This window comes from Lytechinus pictus, chromosome 7 (assembly GCF_037042905.1).
Source record: "Lytechinus pictus isolate F3 Inbred chromosome 7, Lp3.0, whole genome shotgun sequence".
Lineage (NCBI taxonomy): Eukaryota > Metazoa > Echinodermata > Echinoidea > Temnopleuroida > Toxopneustidae > Lytechinus > Lytechinus pictus.
The window spans coordinates 43787840-43810987 of record NC_087251.1 but is presented as its reverse complement, the minus strand read 5'-3'; the positions used below and the strand labels follow the sequence as shown (position 1 = coordinate 43810987).

The 23148-nt window shown below is 38.3% G+C and overlaps 1 protein-coding gene across 3 annotated transcripts; it reads left to right on the top strand.

Moving 5' to 3' along the window:
• The first annotated feature begins 1844 nt into the window (after positions 1–1844).
• Positions 1845–21327, top strand: LOC129264370 (uncharacterized). Of its 3 annotated transcripts, none has more exons than XM_054902238.2 (12): positions 1845–2128; positions 9575–9691; positions 10140–10307; positions 10851–11110; positions 11608–12013; positions 12394–12648; positions 13141–13346; positions 13902–14167; positions 15210–15412; positions 15697–16033; positions 16454–17331; positions 17921–21327. In XM_054902238.2, exons 1-12 carry the CDS (start codon positions 2065–2067, stop codon positions 18277–18279), a joined length of 3519 nt encoding a protein of 1172 aa, XP_054758213.2. In that variant the 5' UTR covers positions 1845–2064; the 3' UTR covers positions 18280–21327. The 3 variants fall into 3 exon arrangements, with proteins under 3 accessions (XP_054758213.2, XP_054758212.2, XP_063958841.1); XM_054902237.2 differs by lacking the exon at positions 1845–2128 and adding an exon at positions 7124–7273; XM_064102771.1 differs by lacking the exon at positions 1845–2128 and adding an exon at positions 8853–9092.
• Positions 21328–23148: the final 1821 nt, after the last annotated feature.

Genomic DNA, 23148 nt, shown 5'->3' with positions numbered 1-23148 from the left:
ATTCTTTAAACTTAATATTGTTTAATCTGAAAAAAATTGATTAAAACAAAAACTTGTATGAAACTTAAAACAATACTTGCTAGAGTGACAGGCTCTAACAACGAGCTTAAACATTTTTTAAACAGCGTTTTTACAGTGGGTAATGAAACTGTAGGAGTGTAAAGGTTTCAAGAAATCCAGCCAGATTATCACTTTCGAGTTTCGACCACCCACAATTTTAACAATCTCATCGATAGTAAAGGGTTGGTCATCTATGAATATCCGTGCAGAAATGTATTTCATAATAATTCTTAACCGAAACCAATGCCCCCTCCCTTTATTATACCACACACTTTCCCTATATAGCGGAAATGAGAATCATATTTATTGTTGAGACAACGAGAAATTTAAATTCTCGTTTATTATCAATTTACTGAATTGAAATAAATTTTCACAGGAAATAAACACCGGAAATATAAAAAAAAACATCACCAAAAAGGAGATTTGATCATGGACCTACATGTACATTGATGACGGTTCAAAAATGTGCATTATAGGAGTATCATTTAAAATTTTAACGTTGCAAGAGTGCCATATCTATTCTATAGGAGCCCTCATTTTTTTATAATTTATCATATATACATAATATGTTATATGTAGGCCCTACGTATTATATTTTAAAAATTATTTGAACACTTTGATTTAGTGATAGCATATTAGTAAGCTACAGACGACAAAGATCATATCCAAGATTCTCAGCCCATTATATACGTGAACTTGATAATAATGGTTTGAAAACTTAATGAACAAAAAATACATTTTTATTTTGGTCAGGATCTCGACGAAATTGATGCAGTTGATGCAAAATGATAATCACATCCTGAAGAACACGTTTAGGGTTATTATTATCGACATGAAAGCAGTTTTAGGACAAACAAATTCAAGGAAAAAACTGGACTATATAGTTACCATCACTTTTGGTGTCATTTACCCAAAATTTGAGATAGGCTTTTTAAGATCTATTTATTTGAAATCAAATTTATGACAGTAAAACAAGCAAAGATGAGCATGTAGATAATTTTCATGCAATGCCTGCACCTAACCACAAAACAAACTATTACTCATGAGCATTTCCAGAAAGAAATTTTCAGTGCTATTAGCAGTGATCGTCTATCAATGTTAACCCACCATCTGCACACTTTTTAATTATTATGATGGTGACACAAAATAATATATTTCTTTTTAAGCAATGTCTTGTGACACTTCAATAAACTATGTAGCACAAGTTATAACAGGTATAATACCAGTTGTGGTTTGTATTAATATTTATTAGATAAACATTAATAATAACTTTAGTTAACAAATAATATTTATCTTTCTTCACACATTGGCATTGAATGTAGATATCCATATTCAAAAGTGAAAAAAAAAGAAGATTTTATGCCCGAGAAAATATTTGTCAATGCCTTTGATATAAAATCAATATTGGTGAAAATGCATACCTCACGTCATAAAGATTAGTGCAAGTTGAAAACACGGAGACTTTTGATAATGAATATTGTGCAATACGTTGTGCGATTATATTGCTCGCCTGAGATGTCGTTACACACAACTCTCCCAAACAATCCGTCGTGTGCACGCGCGTGAGCTAATTTCGGAACGGGGATTTCCCCATTATCAACATACCGCCACTGCAAACTTTTTGGGTGGACGGAAGAGTTCAATTCGAAATATTGCAATGAAAATGAGCATGCGTAAATGATATAGCTAAACCTCAAGGAAACCCCTTTTTATTTTTAGAACTTGGGTACTAATTTCAGCAGGTCGACATGGAGTTTTGATGAAGGGTGAATCGACAGACTGACAGAAGAACATTTAGACGTGAAGGTGGAAGGACGTGTTTTTAGAGTGCTACAAAAATCGAGAAAATGTGTGGGATTATATGAAGTGACCAAACTTTTGAACTGTTTAGATTGGAAGTGAGATAATTACCGAGGTTTCATCCGCAAGTTGAATTTATTAATCTTGGTGGCATCACAAGGAAAACAAGAAAATTGTATTCAATTCCTATCAGTGAGAATAAACATGACGTTTCATGTATCTACCGCCGTGTCCTTAATACTATTGGCTTTTACAGGTATATCGTCTGGTGAGTAAATACACAGTTGTTTTATCCCTTATTAATTCTAATGAAGCTAAAATAATTTTTCGGCAATAGCAGGAAACAACTATGGTTCATATAAGAATGTTTAAGTTGATTTATGCTTTATCCATTTCTTGTTACGAGTATACAATCACGGCATTTAGTCAACAGACCCCCCCCCCCCCCCGCCCCCGGGTTAGATTTACCTTTGAAGGTATTTCAGGGGTAGTGGTCCTTGACTGCAGTCATTATTATCTTATATTGGACCTGTTGGTAAGTTGTCAATGTTACCACCCCCCCCCCCCCCGCCGCGATTTTTTGCCGCCAGTATACTACTTGTGCACCCGAAGCGAGAGGGAAGTGGGAATGGTTATAATAGGCTGTTTTGAAAGCATTGAAATCATATTACAATTCTCGGTCTTGCCTCAATTTTTTATTTAAAAAATCTTTGAACAATCGTTGTAGGCGAGTCGAGAACCTGCGTCCAAGAACTGGATTGCGGGATTGGTTTACTGAATGAGCCACACCGATCGAACTGACCGTTGTGTCGGAAATTACGATATACCCTAACGAAAACGAAATTTTACAACTGAGAACCAAATGTTTTATCAACACTAGATTTTAAAAAAAATCCCCTAGCCGTGATGAGTCATGGTAAACTACTGGAAAAGTTCATGTCGATGAATGCGAAGTGCGACAAAGATATGCTTCATTGGTCATTATATGACACGTATAGTTTATCATACATGAGTGGACGAAGCACGGTTACAGCATAGATGGTTACAGGTGGTTTAGATGATACACATGATTACAGTTTAATTCATTGAAATGAATTTAATGAAATAACAAAATAATAATTTCTTCATTTCAATAACATCCTAGTCTTAACCCAGAAGGTAATCAATGCTTGGAAACATATATGTTACATATTGTGAGATGGATTATGTATACCACCACCCACTGGCGGATCCATGGGGGGGGGGGGGGGGAGCAAAGCCGGCCCGTGCCCGCCCCCCCCCCCTTTGAGAGGCACAGTGGATATTTGTAATTTAAAAATGCCATTAAAATAGAAGTGTACCCCCCTTGAAAGTGAAGACATTTTTTTGTGCTTGTCAATTATTTTTCGTGGACGAAATGTCAGTATTTTAGGTTTAAAATATATATATTTTTTTTTTTTGGGGGGGGGGGCTTGTCAAAATTTTCCTCTGGAAAATGTGCCCCCCTCCCCTTTTTTTTGGAAAATCCTGGATCCGCCCCTACCACCAGCCTAGATTGTTAGTTGTATGTGAATTGTTATCCTTTACAAGAAGTGATGGTGTTGGGATCTGTTCATCAAGACACAAACTAATGAATAATCGATATCACTGTCGTCACTCGTTGATGACAGGAGATCTTCATTCCTTTGTATTGCATAAAAATGAGATCTCGACGTATAATGATGCTGCAATATTTTCAAGGGGATTTTTTTTAATTTCAAACAAGAGCGTTATAGATCGCTGTATAGTACACGCCAGGTGAACAATTATTGCTCAGCGAGTCAGCATCAGGGCACATCGGGGACCACTTTCAAACATGTAGGCCTATACCCTTATTGTGTATCTACATGGCAAGGTTTTTTTTTCATTGGTCTAATGCCAATTCGTCTTATTACCAACTCGTCTACTATCATTTGGTGTATCATTAGTTCGTCCACTATCCACATGGTCCAATTGCCATTTCGTCTAATAACCTGTTGGTCCAATAGCCATTTAGTCCATATACCATTTGGTCTTATTTGAGTATACAGGCCTAAGTGTTAATCGGGCGACATGAATGAAAAGAAAATGGGCATTAGACCAACTGGTTACGGGACGAAATGGTCATAGACGAACTGATGATTAGACGAAGTGATTATAATTATTGGACCAAATGGTTTGTAGACGAAAGGTTGATGGACGTAATGGCAATAGATTAAATGAAGGTGTACCATGCGGTGAGTGAACGAGTTGGCAATAAAAGAATCGGCAGTTTACCCATGGCAATTGTGTCGGGGGTGGGGGGGAAGGGGGGGGGGGGGCTGTGTCACTATCCCATCCGACTCCAATTTTCCCCTACGAAGCCTATTGATATAAACATTCAAAGCTTTTTTCCACGAAAATTATGAACCAGTCTGAGGTTTTTTCATTTCGATTTTTAAATAAATCCCACCGAGTTGGATCGGACCATGATAATTGATCGTGCAACAACAATTGTCACTCATTCATGATATTCCTTTAATCCATTAATGATATGCAAATGATCAAAAGAAACGGGGGAAAGCAGCCCTGCTTCTTTGGTATTGAAAAAAAGGAAAATGTCGCCATTCTTCCACGATCATTAATTTCGTTATACGCGAGTGTGTAGTGTGTACTGACAGTATTCATGAAAGAAAACGCACGTGTTGGGTTTGTTTACACCACGACGTCACAGCTGACATTGCGCAATACCCGCTGTCAATGAAATACCATTGCCCAAGCCCGATGCTCGATGAGCGCTCACCGCACACAAATTGATGTAACTTCACAGAGTATGTTTTCGTCCCAATAGCATGTTACCCGGTCGCGGGTAATTAATGGATTCTACGCACAGAGCAAACGATATCGTTTTTACAACAGATGAAAGTATGAATTTGCGAGGGACATAAGACGTCGACAAATACAAAACTTGTTTTGTTTTGTTCAGATCATTCCACTTCGTAAAATTACAAAATTCCACATTGCATGAACTCCGCAGTACGACAGTTACCATCAATTCACTAGCAACCGAACTTTTAATAGCGACCAATATAATTATCAATTCAGCAATTCAGCATTTATTTCCAATTCATTAAAAATACAAGTTGATATCATGATCATGTACAAACAAAGAGACAATAAAAATTAAAACATATCATTGAAACATGAATAAATACAGACGAAAGTGATAATCAAAGTATTATTGCCAAATCATGAATGGGAAACAGGAGTGTACTAAAAAGCCAGGAGAAGGCTTGTTAAAACGCACACACCCAAAATAAATATATTCTTAAAATAATTGTATTATATGGATGCGGCAAAGAGCAAAGCCATTTCGGGACTTATTCTGGGCGCGATGAATGTGGAGAGTGCCGGGGAGAGTGCCTCCCCCCATCCAACCGAACGAGTGGGCCGGTTCAGCTGGTTATAGCAAGGAGGTTTTAAATTTTATAGGCCACAAAGGCAGTTAACTTGTATACCGTATTTTAAAGATGACGTATTCAAAACTAGAAAGGCAATTTAATTAAGGGATTAGACCTCGTGGCTGCATGAAAAGCAAAGGGGATTCTCGCACCCCCCCCCCCCTCTTTCACGCCGCTCCCCTCTCGTTCTCTCTTCACATGCAGAAAAGGAAATAAATATCACTTGATTCGTCAGGTACGAGGCTGCATTTACTTTCAGTGTACTTTCAATTAGATTATTATTGAAACTGAGAGTTTTAGTAGGCGAATCTGATAAATATACGTCATCCTTTCATCTCATAAATATTCAACAGCGACGATGAAAGTATCAGCATTATTATCGCGACGTCACAATTTTGCGACCATCCCCATGAAGACATATTAATAGCCGATTGACATTGGGGATTTCCCTCAAAAGTTTATAAATACAAGTGAGCTACCAGCGCAGCTCAGTAAACGCCTTGTCGGCTCTCCGTGTGCACGCTTCGAAATAGAGCTCTCGAATTTTATTTGACTTGCACTCTTTTCAAAATATTACGAGGAATATTATTATACTGAACTTCAAGATTCTACTTCTCAACTCTGCAGTCTCGGTGAATGATTTCACGATGCGATTGACTCTACAAAAATTGATATATGGGTGGCTGGTGGTGTGTGCATATTTATCAGTTGAACCAGGTATACAAGCAGTGAATTCTATCTATCTGATCTATTCTTTGGGATTCTTTGTCAATTACAGACACTTAGACAAGATACTGGCCCTTCGAGATTTTTTCCCCTTCATTATCATCACTGCTATACGCTTTTCCTCCACACCGCGCGACCCTCAAAATATTATTTACGCCTCTCCTGCGACATTTGCTCTGGTCTTAATATGTCAGAGGGCATAGGGTTAGAATTAGGATTGTAATAAAATTTTGGTTCAGATTCAGAAAAATATAAAGATAAGGATTATTCAGTGTTGGAGGTTAGGTTTTATGTTTGGCTAAACGAGCACGAGATTTTCCATCGGAGCAATTGTCGCCGGAGCAAATGTCATGGAACCTTAGCTTAAGCCATACAGGCAGACAACTTCTACGATAACGTATTCAAAACGAGAAGATATATTTAGGGATAAGACCTCTTCATGATGGCTGCATTTAATTTTAAACCAATTGGGCCTGGGATTCTCGTTCTCGCAACACCACGCATCACCCCCCCCCCCTTTTCACGCAACACCCCATCCCCCTCCTCTCGCTCCAAATACATTAAAGGAAATAAATATCACTTGATTCGTCTAGTACATTAAATCGAGGCTGCATATAACTTCAGTGTACTTTTAATCAGATTATTATTGAAACTGAGAGTTTTAGTACGCAAGTCTGATTGAATATACAGGGGCCGTGGAAGCGGGGGGCTGGGGGGTGGGGGTTTGGGGCTTCAGCCCCCCACTTTTTTCCAAAACCACGTACAAAAACGTAAAAATTACCATATGATTGTGATTTTTTTGCATGGTCAGCCCCCCCAACTTTGAAAACCGTTCCGCGGCCCCTGATATACATGTACGTCATCCTTTCATCTCATAAATATTCAACAGCGATGATGAGAGTACGAGCATTATGATCGTGACGTGACGTCACAATTTTGCGACTATAGGCCATCCCCGTGAAGAAATGGGGAATTCCCATTCCCTCAAAAGTTGATAAATACAAGTGAGCTCCAGCGCAGCTCAGTAAACGCCTTGTCGGCTCTCCGTGCGGACGCTATTTGAAATTGAGCTCTCGAATTTAATACGACTTGCACTCTTTTCAAAATATTACGAGGAATATTTTACTGAACTTCAAGATTTCTACTTCACAACTCAACAGTCTCATTGAATGATTTCACGATGCGATTGACTCTACAAAAATTGATATATGGGTGGCTGGTAGTGTGTGCATATTTATCAGTTAAACCAGGTATATAGGCATATAAGCAGTGAATCCCCCCCCCCCTCTCTTTCTCTCTCTGATCCGTTCTACACTCACTTTTTCACTCCACTTTCCCACATTCTATTACTCTACTCCTTGCTCTATCATAGTGTTCTTAATGCAGCCAATTTCTTGAGTCTACCTTCTTTTTAAAGATACGAAATAGAACTGAAGAACTTGAATTGTACTTAATTTTTCTGTTTTAATATTATCATTTCTTTAAAAATGCAGGAACTAGACTACCAGTCTACAATGAAAATGAATGGTGAATGTGTTTGGTTCACTTGTGCATTTCTTAGAATAGCAGCATAAATCAGAATACCTATAGCTATGAAAAGGTTTCTTTAAAAAATTAATCTGCACTACAATAATGTCGAATTCTTCAGTATTTTTTTGTAGCTGATTTAATTCTTATATAGGCATGTTCTGTGCCAGAGTGCTTCTGACGGCTACAACTTGATTTTTTTCACAGAATAAAAGAAAATACAATGTGAACCAAAACTGTCACGTCAGACGAGCCGCGATTTTTGATATAGGTGCTTTTAAATATGGTTACATAAATTTGTAAAGTCTATATCATTCCATATTACAGACATCCAATTTACATAGTTTGGTAATGGGCCTACATGTAATATCAATGTTTATAATACATAAGCTCGAGGAATTTAAATCAATTCGGGAGCTGACTGCTCTGAGTGGTCACGGACAGCCAGCAGCTTCTTTATTTCAATTTGACACTTCGCCAAACCAGTTTTCTATCCTCGTGGAATACGGGAATTCCCCCCAATCTCGTCATCGCTCGGTACACAGTGTCTGTATAGACCGGAAGCAAGCTTGCGCTAGCTGTGCAGCGGACCATCCGAAATTCTGCATGGCTACCCTAACCATGGAGCTACAGCTCTATGCCCTAACCAAGGATTCCATCTTGATAAAGACGACAGAAGTACACGCAATATGTGTGCTTACCTTGTACTGGTGCCGTTTCTTGACGTCTGATTGTGTATTCCATGTTTTCCTTTGATTTCCCGAATCGATGTTTCCACATAAAATCCAATGGGCATGGCTGGTTCTCTTGCAAGTTCGCTGGATCTGGACTTGTCTCAGGCTCATAGTCATAGACAATGTTCAGTGATATTGTTGATGATGTTGCTCACCATCACAAAGAATTCCATGTACTATGAACATTATAATGCTATATTTAAAGTGTAATCCCTTTTTTAAATCGAGCTGAAATAATATAACTAAATAAAATGGGTTCGGCGAGGAGGAAAAATCAACCGAAGAACCATGTTGTACACGGTAGCGCGCGTCGATCATATCGGGGAATCCCCGTAATCAAGTTTTAATAGTCTTTGATTTTAGACACAAGTTCTGTATAGTAATGTGATAGGCACGGTATTTTATAAGAAGGCAAGAGAAAGCGAATTAAAATATATTCTCACACATAGATTTATATATAAAAATGTATAATCAATTCAAAAACACAAATGATAGATATACTTGAAGCTTTTTTTCAAATCACGATTCCTTACGATTGACAAAAAGTCTAACTCAATTAAGACTAGCCACGACTGCACTGAGCGATGACCTGTAAAGTTCATGGAAGCATGCATGCAATATCTTGTTGGGCGGCCAGCCAGTCAATCTGTGCTTTCAACTTAGATTGAGATCTAACGTTACATTTAGTGCATATGATTGGGTGTAATTGTTGCTGGAATTGTTGAAGTTAGCTCCCGAAATATCCACATGTGATGCTAAACGTGAATGAGTGGAGCTGAGTGAGACGAGAGGACAGGCACTGTTTCGGGTAAATTTCAGCAAAACTTGCAATTATTAGACAATGATTAGATTTGGCAAGCTTGTTCATTGTTGTATTTTTCAAATTTCTGACTTTGCCTTGTATATTCTCCCAGTCACTCTAATTTTCGAAGCCGACCGGGGCTCTGGGCCTTAAGAGTTAAGTGCAGAATAGGCCGGCCTAGCGCAAAGTTAAAGGCGCTGCTACTGCTAGATTGCAGCTTAGACTTTCTTAATTATTATGAAGAAAATCGTTGACTTGCGTTCTAATTTGTGATTGCTAAATTGTTGATCCTTGTACGTACACTCTCTCTTTTGAGTGGAATTCAACCATTACTGCATCTGTGATTAATATGACATTTTTTATTTTTCACTTGTAGACTGGCAAGCCCCCTCCCCTTTTTTTTATTCCTGGTTTTACTTTCTTCTTTAACATTCTCCTGTTTTTCATTAAAAAATTAACCCATTTTATTATTTTTTTTGTATTTCCAGTTACTGCCATTTACTCTGCCGAATGTGGGAAGTATACATACATACCCACACTTCAGACATGTTGTGGGGGTCGTGTGCATAGCACTCCTGTGGCACTTGGTATGGAATTCAGATGCTGTAAGTACATTGACTTCATATTCTTAGCTTGTTGAAAAAGAAGTGTCCATTTAACAATTATTTATTGTTAATATGATTTAATTACCATAATTAGGCATAATTATGAGGAATGTGGGGGTACATCAGAATACTGTCTCTTCAATCCAATCTTTGCCCCCCCCCCCCTCTGTCATTTTATTTGTCAAAAATAAAGTAAGATATTGATTGTTTACAATGTAGATACTGAGTGTATGTATGTATTCAATAAATTGATAGATTACGTAGGAAATAATAGCAACAGTTGCACCAAAGTCATTTTAAACATTATACTCCGTTAAACCAGCAAAGTTAGCTAGTTATACTATGTTCACACTTATCAAGTAAACATTATTTGAGATTAGAAATTTTTTAATTAAATTTTTAATTTCAAAGAATGCTAAGTTGATTTTTTTGTTTAAATCTCTGTTAGGTGGAGATGATCTGTACCCTATGGACAACACCTGGCAATGTTGCGGCAACAAAAAGATGGAGTTAAGAGAAGATGCTGTCTGTTGCAACAACGAAATCATCAATTCCACCACCCATGAGTGCTGCGGTGATCAGCAAACATCTCAACTCCAACATCCAAAGCAACAAGGTAGTGTCGCTGACAATTCCATTCTTTTTGCACTTCACTTGCACACAGGACTCTCCGACATGGACAGTAGACAATTCTTTCATCAATCTCCTATAGCAACTGCAGTCAACCCTGCACCTTTACGAAAATTAATATTTTGTACTTGTTTGTTAGCAGACTGGAATAACAAACCAACTTCTCAAAATCAATTCTTGAGAAATCAAAGCAACAATCCAAAGTACGTATCACATAACTGACCAAGGCAACTTTAATAGCTACTAACTTTTTTTTTCTTCAATGTAAGTGCTCTTGCAATATCTTTTTTATGTAAACAATGTTGCACATGATAATAGTTATCATTATCATTACTTCATTGCTTCTGAAACAGTGACTGGCAAAAGATACATCTACTTACATTTAAACTGTGAACATAAAATTCAAAAGTACCACCATTTGATATTTTCGTTAATTGTGAAACTGATGGGAAAATGGGATGGATGGTATTCAAATGTCAGATTCTAATTTGATTTTATCACTCCCTTTTTTTATTCTTCGTCGCCAAAGGACATGAATGTTGCGGCACGTCGTACTATGACAAGGAAAGGCAAACATGCTGTAGTCAAGATCGCTATTCTCCCCTCGTCGCTGACGGAGTCGGCTCGTGCTGTGGGTCACGTACTTACGATGCCTCCTCCGAGATCTGCTGCCCTCTACCAACAGGGGGCATGGAATCCCACGTCGTTGGAAAGTATGGTGTGCTGCTTCGAGAGACTGAGTGTTGCGGGGCTGGCTGGATTAATAAGACTACCCACATATGCTGCCAGGTAGGTGCATGCATGAGGATCGGATCTGATTTGTAGTATTGTTTTAGGGCTTTTTTCATGTAGCAACAGTCAAATACAGTAGGCTCAGCTGAAGTCAACCTTCCATCAGCCAAATAATCGCCCAAGTCATTTTTTAAGACCATGCAGATGAGGTAATGCGAACATTAGACAGCTGGCAGCCATCTGCTTCGAGGAGTTTTTAAACATTTTTTGTAAATTTACCCACGTACACAGACGGCTCGCTATCGTGCAGCCACCATTAGGGGGTTAACAATGTAAAATCCCCCCGACGGGCTCATCGAATTTTGTCTTTATTCCATAAAAATATATAAAAAGAACTGTACCAAAATAAAGATTATTATTCCGTTTTGGCCTGAAATGCACCAAAAGAATGCACGGAAAGATTTCACGTAATCAGGCATATTCACCTGTACCATCCTTCATCTTGTAATAAACTGTCCATTTGTAACATTGATTTGTTTGAATCTGTACCACAGGGTGAAGCTCATCCACGAGGTCACGGCCCTGCAAGTTGCTATGGCAACCAACCGTATGACCCGACCAGGCAAGTGGATTGTGGGGGCAGACTGCACGACATCCAAGATGGAAAGACGGAATGTTGCCATGGTAATCTCATCAACCCGAACGATGAGCCTTGCTGTAATGATCCGGCTCTCCTGCGGAAATCTCCATTCTCTTGCTGTGGTTATAGGTATGGAAGAGAGATCTACGACCCTACCCAGTCGTCGTGCGTTGGAGGCATTAGAACAGAGTACCCGGAGGTCAAAGGTCAAAACGACCTATGGGGACTGTGTGATGGGTCTAGGTATGCCAGCACACTCCTCATCTGCTGTGGTGGGCACCTGTCATCCAAATTTGATGATTCTCGCTGCTGTGGTTCAAGTAAGTCCTTTTTTATCTGAATGATAGTTGCTTTAACAGAAAATAATATAGTGATTAGTAATAGCTCAGAATACACTATCAATCATATTCTCATGTTCTTATTATTTTTAATCAGGAAATGTCATCACAAATTACATAGTCCTGGAAATTCAAGATTCATATGTATTAAGTAGTATGGATCATTGAATAAAGAAAGAATGAATCTTTGTTTGCCACACGCAAATGAGGTATTTTGGAACGAATCGATAGGAAACCCTTGAATGCTGTCGGCAAACTGATATTTGAGTTGGGATAAATATATATGTACATGAAAGATTGGCTAGTTTTAATAGCTTATGATAACAAAAATTGCATGTCATGCCTCTTTGTTTCCCCTGTAGAATCCTACAGATACAAAGAGCAATTCTGTATCGATGGAAGCATCGTTGTGGATAAAATAGCCTCAAATGCGGAAATCTGTACCACCTCTGGCCAGGAGATGGATCTTCAGTACGATCCAGAGACACAGACCTGCTGCAGGGAATCTTGGGAGTCCCAGTATTGGAGGGTCTTCAACAGTACAGAGGGGGAGTGCTGCTTACTCTCGCAGACCGAGGTTGTATTTACTGATCCGACGTCGGAAACATGCTGCAAAGGTGAGCTTTAGGCAGTTAGTGTGATGGATGGAGGGAGTGTTTAAACACCTCTGGTGATGATGGTGTTGGTGGAGGAGATGGTGGTGGTGGTGGTGGTGATGATAATGTTGATGATGATGATGATGATGGTGATGGTGATGATGTTGATGATTGTGGCAATAATAGTGATATGGTGAAGATGAGGAGGAGGTAGGGGGAAGAGTAGGAGGATGATGATGATGGTGGTGGTGTTGACGGTGGTAACGATGATCATGATGATGATGATGTGATGAATATGTTGATGATGACCATCAATTTGGTACCAAGTTGGTTATAAAACAGTATTCTAAACAAATCTACAAAGAACAATTTGCTCTGGTCTTCAACAAACACGAGCAATGAACGATGTATAGGTTGGCATTCCACATCTTGCTCAGGACACGTTAAATAACAACATATGATTATGAGTATGATACCAAGATTTACCTTTAATCTCATTTTATATCATCCCAGCCGGAGAACATCAGAAGGTACATCCAGTCCCACGCGGTGAGGGAGAATGCTGCGGACCAGAGATGATTGTCCAAGGAAAGCAACTTTGCGACGACGCAATGCAAGAAGTGGTTGACATTCCCGAAAACAGAACCCACGATAAAGTCTGTGTTCCGTTAGATCGGGAACATAATAACATACGCCAGACTTATGACAGCAACAGGGAGGTATGTGAAAACCATTATACTTTGTATAACCCGTCTAAAGGCACCCACGGGATACGAGGGAAAATAGTGATATTTATGAACAGGTGGTCTTTATAGAAAGGTTCCTTTAATACAATATATATCAATGGGGAATTATATGCAAGGGAAACCAAATTTGTAGTCATTATAGACAGGTTGTCCATTCTATACCAGTGGCTGCTGAAGAAGGTTTGACTGCTATCTGTAGGCCAACTTTGTTGAGAACGCACGGTTTCTCGCATAATTTGTATTCTCAGGCAATAGCATGAAAAAAAAGTATGATTGGAATAGAAAGAGCATGATTGGGGAGAAATAATGCAGAGGTACTCACACAGAGAAAGATTCACAATAATAATCAACATTCTATTTTTTTTTCAGGAGTTTAGTATCAGCATGCATCCCATTTGCCTTGCTAAAGTTGTAACTATTTTGAAAAAATACACTTCACCGTTCATGAATGTATGGAATTGTATCTAAAATTGTAGTATTTCAGCACTTTTCAGTAATGATTTCCTCCATTTCCACATTTACCTCCAGTTTTGTTCCGATAATGGCGAGATCATTCCCAGAGCTGAAGGCAAGGACCTCTGTGGGGGGCAGATCTATGACACCGACACACATGGCTGCTGCGGATCACGTATCTACAGGCTCGTCACTCAGCAGTGTTGCGAGTACAGTATTCAGCCTAGGGTAAATGATGAAGGGCTCCCTCTAGAGTGCTGTGGACTACAGGCCTACCATTCCGTCACATCCACCTGTTTCTATGGAACCATAAAGGATGGCATCCCCCACAACAACGCAAGGTACGCATTGTTTATTTTTAAGAGAAGATCGGCAATTAGAAAATAAAGGATAATAATAATATGTTCCATTCATATAGCACAGCTATTATAATTGCATATACTCTACTGCGCTTGATACTTAGTATCATATTATTACCCCAACTGTAGCTGAGCCGCCGTTTAGGCGCTAAAGCATTCAAGGAATAAATCCTACCGGATACCCATTCATCTCACCTTGGTCGAGTGCAGCACAATATGGGTAAATTTCTTGCTGAAGGAAAACACGCCATGGCTGGGATTTGAACCCACGTCCCTTTGATTGAAAGACGAGAGTCGTAACCACTAGACCATGAAGCCCCCACATCATATTGATAGGCATTGATAAAATAAAACTTGTACTTGGATAAAAGAGGAACCAAGAAGTGTAGCAAGTTTGTTCCAGCATTTCCCTATTTCTGGTGGGTGTTTCATCAAGCTGATCGATTGAGGTTAAGCACAAGTTTAGCACAACTTCGGTGCGAAGCGGCTCTCCATCATGTTTGTGTGTGTGTCTTTTTTTTGTTTTTAGTTTTTGTCCTGTCTTGTCTAAGTGATTGTCTGTTCACACACTCCTGAATTCAGGTTTGTTTTATTCACCAGGGGTATGATATTATATTTTTTGTTAATTGTCACATGGTGAGTAGGCATAAAAAGCTAGACCCCATTAGTATTCTTTTTCATGGTACAAACCCTTTCAATTTACGATTTGAATTTCATTGATCAAATATATACTTAAATTTACTATTTATTGCAGGGAACCCATACTAACAAGCTTTGCATTCCAGTGGGTTCCCTTTTTTTTCATTTCTGTATATTATATTTGTGTTTTACCTTACATTGTAACTTTTGTTGAATTTTGGAATGAAAAAAAAAAGAATAACTGCAATCAATCAATCAATAGCTTTTTTTTGCCTGGATTTGGTTCTGTCACTGTGGCTTTGTCATGATAGAGTAAATAGTCCAGCTGTACGTGGTTTTAATTGATTTGAATTATTTTTAAAATATTTTCTATGATCTGGCACAGATTGTGTGGATCAGAGGTGTACGATAACAGCCGATACGACTGCGTTAACGGCAGAGATCTTGTTCCTCAAGAAGCTGGCCCTCACATCAGACTATGTGGCAGGATGAGAGAGGTCTATGATAAGAGAGATCAGGAATGCTGTGGAGAACATCTTATTGGTCGAGGACAAACCTGTTGCCATGGCATCCAATATCAAACACCAGGTGAGTAAAGAGGAGTAGATTTTATTCAGTGCCTTTAAAAAAAAAAATGGTGAAGGTTCATTAATATTTTATTTTAGTGGAGTATCATCCAAAATTATAACCTCACTAAAGTGTGATGTTCTTTAGATCTTCTTTTCATCTGTTTGTGAAACTTAGAATTGTGCATGTGAGTGTAATTAGTGCCCCCTTTCAGTCGTGTTTTCTTATATTTATTGTCAGAGTCCTTCATATGCTCTACTTGAAGATTGCATACCAACAGCTACAAAAATCACTTTTCATTCCAGGGACATCATTGAAAGAAGGCCAGTGCTGTGGATCAATTGGTTTTAATCCCTCAACTCACAGTTGCTGTATGGGTTCCCTCACCCCTACCAGTGGAATGGAAGATCCCGCTTGCTGCCTGGATCAGGCCTATGACCGATCTGTACTGAACATCACATGCTGCGGTGGGAAGCTTAGTAGGAAGGCGGAGGAGGAGACGGAATGCTCGATGGCCGATGGAGTGGTTCACAGACTGGATGAGATTGTGTGTAATGGTGTGAGACACCCAGCTGGACAGGGACAGTGCTGCGGATCCGACCTCTACGACCCGACAACGGAACTGTGCTGTGATGGGTTCAGGTGAGAATTAAGGTTCTTCTTTTACAGTTTCTTCAGATATCTGGAGAGCATTTAATAAATGTTTGTCATCTGGCGACCTCCCTTGATGTTGGCCAATAGCACGGATATCTGACTGTTACTATGACTGGTACTATGGTAACTGTTAGATAAAACAAGTCTTTTGAAACACCCTCCTGAATTAGAAATATGTAGTGTTTGATAGGTATACAAATTTGATATTTATGTCCCAGGGACAGTCGAAGTTCAATAGTTTTGTAGAATCAATCCTTGATAAAATACCTCATCCCCACTTCCCAAGCATACAATGGTTTGAAGATAGGGTAGGGTTAATGTCTAGTTCTTCCTCCTGTTCTCACCTTCTGTTGTCCAGATTGATTCATTATTGTTGTCATGTTTGTTCCTTATCATACTTTTTTATAGATACGAAGCAGAAGAGAACAGTGTTTGCTGTGGGAATAAGCCATACCAGGCTAATGGGAGTCACTTATGCTGTAACGGAACCCTCCATACACAGGCAGAAGGGAAGGAGTGTTGTAACCGTGCTGCCTTCTACCCTTCAACTCACCAGTGCTTCTCAACAGGAGGTCAGAATATCATCATCCAGCTCCTGGATGATCATACACTATCTGCTACCAATGCTTTCTGCATCGAGGGGTCCTACAACGCGACCAACCAGACCTGCTGCGATGGCCTCCTCCACAATGGCCTCAGGGAGTGCTGCAGCAACCGGGTGATCAAAGCGCCCTCTCAAGAAATCTGTTGCAACGGTGCCATCCATCAGAAGATATATGGTGAGGAATCCCAGTGCTGTCCATCTGGTCAGATCATGCATCAATCGCTAGGGTGCAACCCGTACCATTCTGACTTTGGTCATCAGCTTTGTAATGATACTGAGTTCTTCCCGCTAACCCAGGGATGCTGTGCTGGCATGGTCTATTCTCTGAGCGATGCCCAGTGTAGAGATGACAAGGTCTTCTTTCTTTGTGGTGAAGACTTCTACTCTCCAGATGAACAGACTTGTTGTAATGGTTCCCTGACTGATATCCCCAATGGACAATGCTGTCAGAATACTGCCTATGACCCAACATCCAAGATCTGTTGCCAAGGTTATGTGCGACGCATCCGCAGAGGTAGAAACCAGTGCTGTGGTGCATTAGCGTTTGACTTCAACAAAGAGATGTGCTGCGCATCGGGACCTACCAGAAAACCCCGTACCAAACAAAAACTTCAGAAGTTGGACAACGGTAACTGCTGTAAGCGAGGACTTCAACCAAACTTTACAACAGGATACTGTGAAGGTAAGTAATCTTTGAGTGATGCAGGTAACTTTTCTGAAGGCAAACCTTGTTGGTACACAGAAATCTGTTCAATTTGGGAGCTATTTGAATTAGAAGAGGTATGTAATAATCTACCTGGTCTTAAAATGGCTTTGACTTAGGCAAATATTTGACTTATGGAAGGACGAATGAAGCAAGTTTGCATGTATTTCTTGGTTTAGCTATTTAAAAAAAGTTTTTTTTTGTCTTCATACCAAATCAATCAAAATCATCCTCTTATTGTAGATTCATAGTTCTATGTTACATTTATGTAACGATGAATGGTTTATGTCATATTCATTATAAATTGTAGTAGTACCATATGAAGAAAGAAAATGGACGAACGATGAAGCCAGCAGCTACTATTCTAAAGATAATAACTCTAGCTATTGATATATATATACACATATCTGGATAAGAAATTCAAATGATAACACAGAACCCTTTTTGGCTTCATACGGGTGCACTGTTTTTCTGTAAAATCATGACTTGACTTGTGGTAACAAAATAAATGGGCCTAGTACCATAGTACGAAAACCATGATTTCAAAGTGATTTTCTTTTTCTTTCAGCCATTCCATTGGTCTGTATGGGTCTTGAAGGTGGAAGTTTGTGGAAGGAAGCATCTGATGATTGCGGCAGGGATTTCACCTTCAGTTTCATCGCCCGGCATATCGACACCAACGACACCCACACCACCATCGAGCTCGACGTCGTCCACCATATCCTACCTCACAACAGCAATGTCGAGTTAAACACCCTGGTTCTACCAGCGGACACAGAGTGCAGGAAGTTGAAAGAGGGGGAGAAGTACATAGTCCTCTCGGCAGGAGATGTAGAAGATACTTCTCTTTGGCTGACCAAGCAAGATTTCTTGGGGAACTACCATACAAGAATCGTTCAGAGGTTATTTCGCAGAACCTGTATTTAATCTTTACATTTATTATTTTTTTGGAGACTCTAGTAAGTAAACTGTACCAGTTGAAAAAATTGCGTATTTCTATTATCGATTTGTTGGTTTTACCGATGTAGCTCATTTTGAGCCCAAAATATTAAGGAAGGAAGATGGCAAAAGAATGAAAAAAAAGAACAAGAGATTGGTTTTACATCAGTAGTAAGGAATCATGAATTTCATGTGCCAGTATGGATTGAAGAGAATTGTTAGGGTCAAGTAAGGTTGTTGAATTCCAACTATATTTGCACATTAAGCGAGATAAAGGGTATAATATTTATGCCCTTATTTTAATGTAAATTGTATGCCTCAAAGAGGTGTCTGTACATACTGAATATAACTATTTATTTCATTGCGTAAGTTCGTACTTAATATTGGATGTGAATGGTCTATTTCTTCTTATGTTTGCAATATATCTGTGTAATATATGGACCTACATGTATATTGATTGTCTAGCTACCAAGAATTAATTGACACAAATATTAGAGATGGCAACAATTATTTGCATTTCGAATACGGTATGTTAATTACAAGGTCATTAGGAGCAGGCAGATAGTGCTAATTTTGTCTGCAGGATTGCAACTGCGGGATACAATTTGTATCAAAATTGTATTGAAATATCTACTTCTTGAATTCCTTTCACCATATTTTTTTACTTGCTTTATAATGGTTATGTTTAGCATCCATGATGCTTTCCGTTGTATATTTTGCTGATAATTTTAAATAGGGATGTATATTTTTACTTTTTTTTCATCTACCATCATAATAATATATTTCATTTGTAGGGAATATGATATCTATTATTTCAAAACGGGACCAAATTTTAGTGAGTGAATAAATGAGAATGGTCAAAACCTCAAAGCTTCAGTATAATCATGTGTGTTGCTAATCTAACATTTTCCATTTCTCAGAAGAAATTAACAGTACCGATATACTTATCATTAGGAAACTATCTTTCTAGATCAATATTAGAAATCCAATTTCAACAATTATCTCCAGAATGCGAGAGTGTAATTATGTAAATGTAATTTTCAAGAGTTCTGAACTTTTGAATGCAATCAATCTATTTTACTATTCTGATATTTTCCTTTTCTCAGAACTTAACAGTACTGTTCTCGTTAGGAAACTATATTTCTAGTTTGATATTAGAAATCTGAATATTACATCTATCTCTAGAATGCAAGAGTGGAATTTTGTAAATGTAAATTTCAAGAGATCTGAACCTCTTATTCAATGAAATGCTCAATAATGGAATAAAGCACAAAATGGAATGAATATCAATTCACTGGAGAATACAGGTACTATTCAAATGTTGTTAATACAAAAAATTCTTGTTGCTACATTGTATTCTTTCATTATAGATGACAATTGACGAGATTTGTGTGTTGAGGAGTTGTAAAACAAAAAAATTGTATTAAAAATCATAGTACTAGAAATTACTAAAATGTAAGAGAATACTTTTTTAGGATTAATGGCTATTAGAAGCAGATTTTATTTTATTTTTTTATTCTGTAACTGTAATACATGTGTGATAGAATCTAATGTGTTGTAGGAATTATGTATGAAATTTACCAATAGTCCAGGGGGGTGTTTCATAAAGCTGCTCGTAAAGTTACGAACGACTTGACGCACGACTGGAACATTTTCTTAGGTCATAACTCAATTACATAAGGATCACATAGCACAAGAAAGGATCACCAGTCGTGAGTACAGTCATTCGTATCTTACGAACAGCTTTATGAAACACACACCAGGAATACAAAAGAAAGTGACATTTGTGAACTTAACTTTGCTATACTAAGTAATGTAAGTGTATCATATAATGAAATGCAAGTTAATGTTCCATGTAGGCCTTTTTATGTAGATTAAATGTTGATTAATCACGGCCCAGTAGCATTTACTGGATAACGTTCATCATTGATGCTAAAGTACTTTCCATTTTCCTTGCCAATTAGGGCCCAGACGAGTGTTACATGAAGCTGTTCGTAAGTTTAGAGAGACTTTAAGAACGACTGGTGAACCTTTCTTGTGGTAAATGATATTGACCATTACTCATTGGTGATTATTTAGCGCGTAAATCAGGTCCACCAGTCGTTCTTAAAAGTCGCTCTTAACTTTCAAACACCTCTGTGAAATGGTCCCCTGTACTATAAAACTTAGCTATCGATAGTAGGGTTGATTTCTACGATTGATTGCATTGATTATTGTGTATGATCAATCGTAAAAACCAGCCCTGCAATCAGTCGCCGAGCTTTAAATTGCAGGGCCCTGAATGCATTTCTTAATGTCTACTTATTTTTGAAATATCATTGACCTTGCATGAGTTGGTAAGCCGACACTAGTCGGATATTGTAACGTGATAACTTTTGTTATCTTTTGCCCTGTAACCCATGTAAATCTGATTTTGACCAAATTGAATCTAAACCCCTTGCCTCTTGGAATCGGATGATCCCTGTACAAAACCCATGGGAACTAGAGGATTTAGTAGTCAATGGATTAAATAATAATAACAATACATATGATTTATATGGCGTCTTTTCCATTTTGATTAAATGCTCAAGGCACTTAGAAGAGAGCAAAACATAAAAGTAAAGAGAAACTAAGAGAAGTACAAGTAAGGTAAATTACAAATTAGGAAAAATGTCTGTCTTCAAACCTAGTACCTGCTGGTGAAAAAATGTAATATGTAATTCCTTGGCCTAAGATGTCCTATGAAGTATGATTAAGGTATCCTAAGAAGTATGATTATTAAGATATCCTATGCAGTATTATTAAGATATCCTACGAAGTATGATCATTAAGATATCCTATGAAATATGATTATTAAGATACCCTATGGAGACAACCTACCTTGTTTCCCTGAATATGTCATAATTGAGTTATTGCCTTTTTCCAATCATCACCTTTGATTCTGTGTATTCAAAGTATCAATATGCTCAATGTCAGAAAGCCACTTTGATGAAATGTACTCAAGTTCAACATAATTGCACCTGAACGTTAATGATTGAATTAAATGTTGAAATCAAATGGATTGTTTGCACTTGTCAGTAATATATGGTGTAAAATGAGATGTGAGTGCATCGGTTTTTAAAGGGTAGGGGGGTTATGCTGATGGCATGTTGGTTTTTTAATTAAAGTAGAAAAAATTACAGAAAAGCATTGTTACAGGTTTGACCAAGATCCATCGAAGAACAAGAGATATTACTTCTCAAGTGTTTAATTTCTTTGTGATGTTATATGTGAGAAACTGCCCCTACATATACGTCATGGAATGTAATTTCAATTCCCAATATTTACTAGTTAATATGTTTCCCCACTGAAGCGGGTATGAAATGATATGTCTGATGACATATTAAATGCGCAGGCAAAGCCATAATCTATTTCATGAGAAATGGAAATTTCGCAGAATTCATATCCCATGACTTGCAGAAGAGTTGCTCACATGTGACATTAAAAAAAAAACAGATTTTAAAAAACCTTTAAACTTCATAGCGGTAATTCTTGGATGGATTTTCGCCGAACCTTCACTCATGTGTTTCTTTTATATTTATGCTTTTATATAACCAACTTTACATCAGGACAAACTTCCCCTTTAAGTGTATGAAATTTGATGTGAGTCAGGCCAGGGGCCCGTAACACAAAGCTTAGCAATTATTACAGAACATTGTTTTACTGATTGAATGAATTGACTTATAATCTAAAATCAATTACAAACATCAAGCAAAGATTAATCGCTTACCTTTTTGATAAGGGACCCTGAGTTTTAGTGGTGCTCCGGCATATATCAGAATACAGAGAAACCCATATTGTAAGAAAAAGTGGCTCTTAACACTATTATTATTTTGATTGGGATCACCTGTGCCTGGGAGGCAAAAAGCGAACTGAATCACTGTGACCCGCAGGTCTCTCCTGATATAACTGATGGGGGAGTGCAGGTGGACCGCTACACCGGGGTTTCCCCCTACTCTTATATGAATAGTGCTGTGGGTTCTTAAAGTGCAAAGGTGGTGACTCTCCCCTATATGGGACCTCCATTTAACATCCCATCCGAGGGACGGATTGTTTACCACTGTAACATAGCCTGCATCTACGTAATGTTTTAACACAATGCAGGCTTCAGTCTTCCGCCCTGGTTTGACTTGAACCCATGACCTTTGGTTCGACAGGCAGATGCTTTACCGACTGAGCCAACTTCACTCTGTGATGATCATGCTACTACAACTCTCAGATACAGATACGAGCAATAAAGTTGCTGACAGCAAGCCTCATGTTCTACTAGGAATTATTGTCCACACAATTGTGAGACTATTTCTACGGAGCCTTTAAAGAGCCATTGACTTGACGACTTGGCGAGATACTTTATCTTGCCATGTCGACATAATAACCTTATTATGTCGACAAGGCGAGATACGTTATCTTGCCAAGTCGACTTATAAAAGGTTATATGTCGACATGGCGAGATACGTTATCTTGCCAAGTTGACTTATAAAAAGTTATATGTCAACATGGTGAGATATTTTATCTTGTCAAGTTGACTTATAAAAAGTAATATGTCAACTTGGCGAGATATTTGGACTCTCGCCGGGCCTTGGACACTTCATATCTTGCCATGTCGACATATAATGTTTTATAAGTCGACTTAGCCAGATAAAATATCTCGCTATGTTGACATATGTTTTATAAGTCAACTTGGCAAGATAACGTATCTCGCCATGTCGACATAATAAGGTTATTATGTCGACATGGCAAGATAAAGTATCTCGCCAAGTTGTCAAGTCGATGGCACTTTAAAGGCTCTGTATATTTCACACAACTTCTACCATTTCAAGTACATTCATGGCTTTACGG

Excerpts from the sequence above, each read along its gene's own strand:
- LOC129264370 (XM_054902237.2), top strand. The coding sequence starts at position 7,204 with ATGCGATTGACTCTACAAAAATTGATATATGGGTGGCTGGTAGTGTGT. Across the intron at positions 13,347-13,901 it reads CTTATGACAGCAACAGGGAG|TTTTGTTCCGATAATGGCGA; the intron begins GTATGTGAAAAC and ends ATTTACCTCCAG. Across the intron at positions 16,034-16,453 it reads CTGTGCTGTGATGGGTTCAG|ATACGAAGCAGAAGAGAACA; the intron begins GTGAGAATTAAG and ends ACTTTTTTATAG.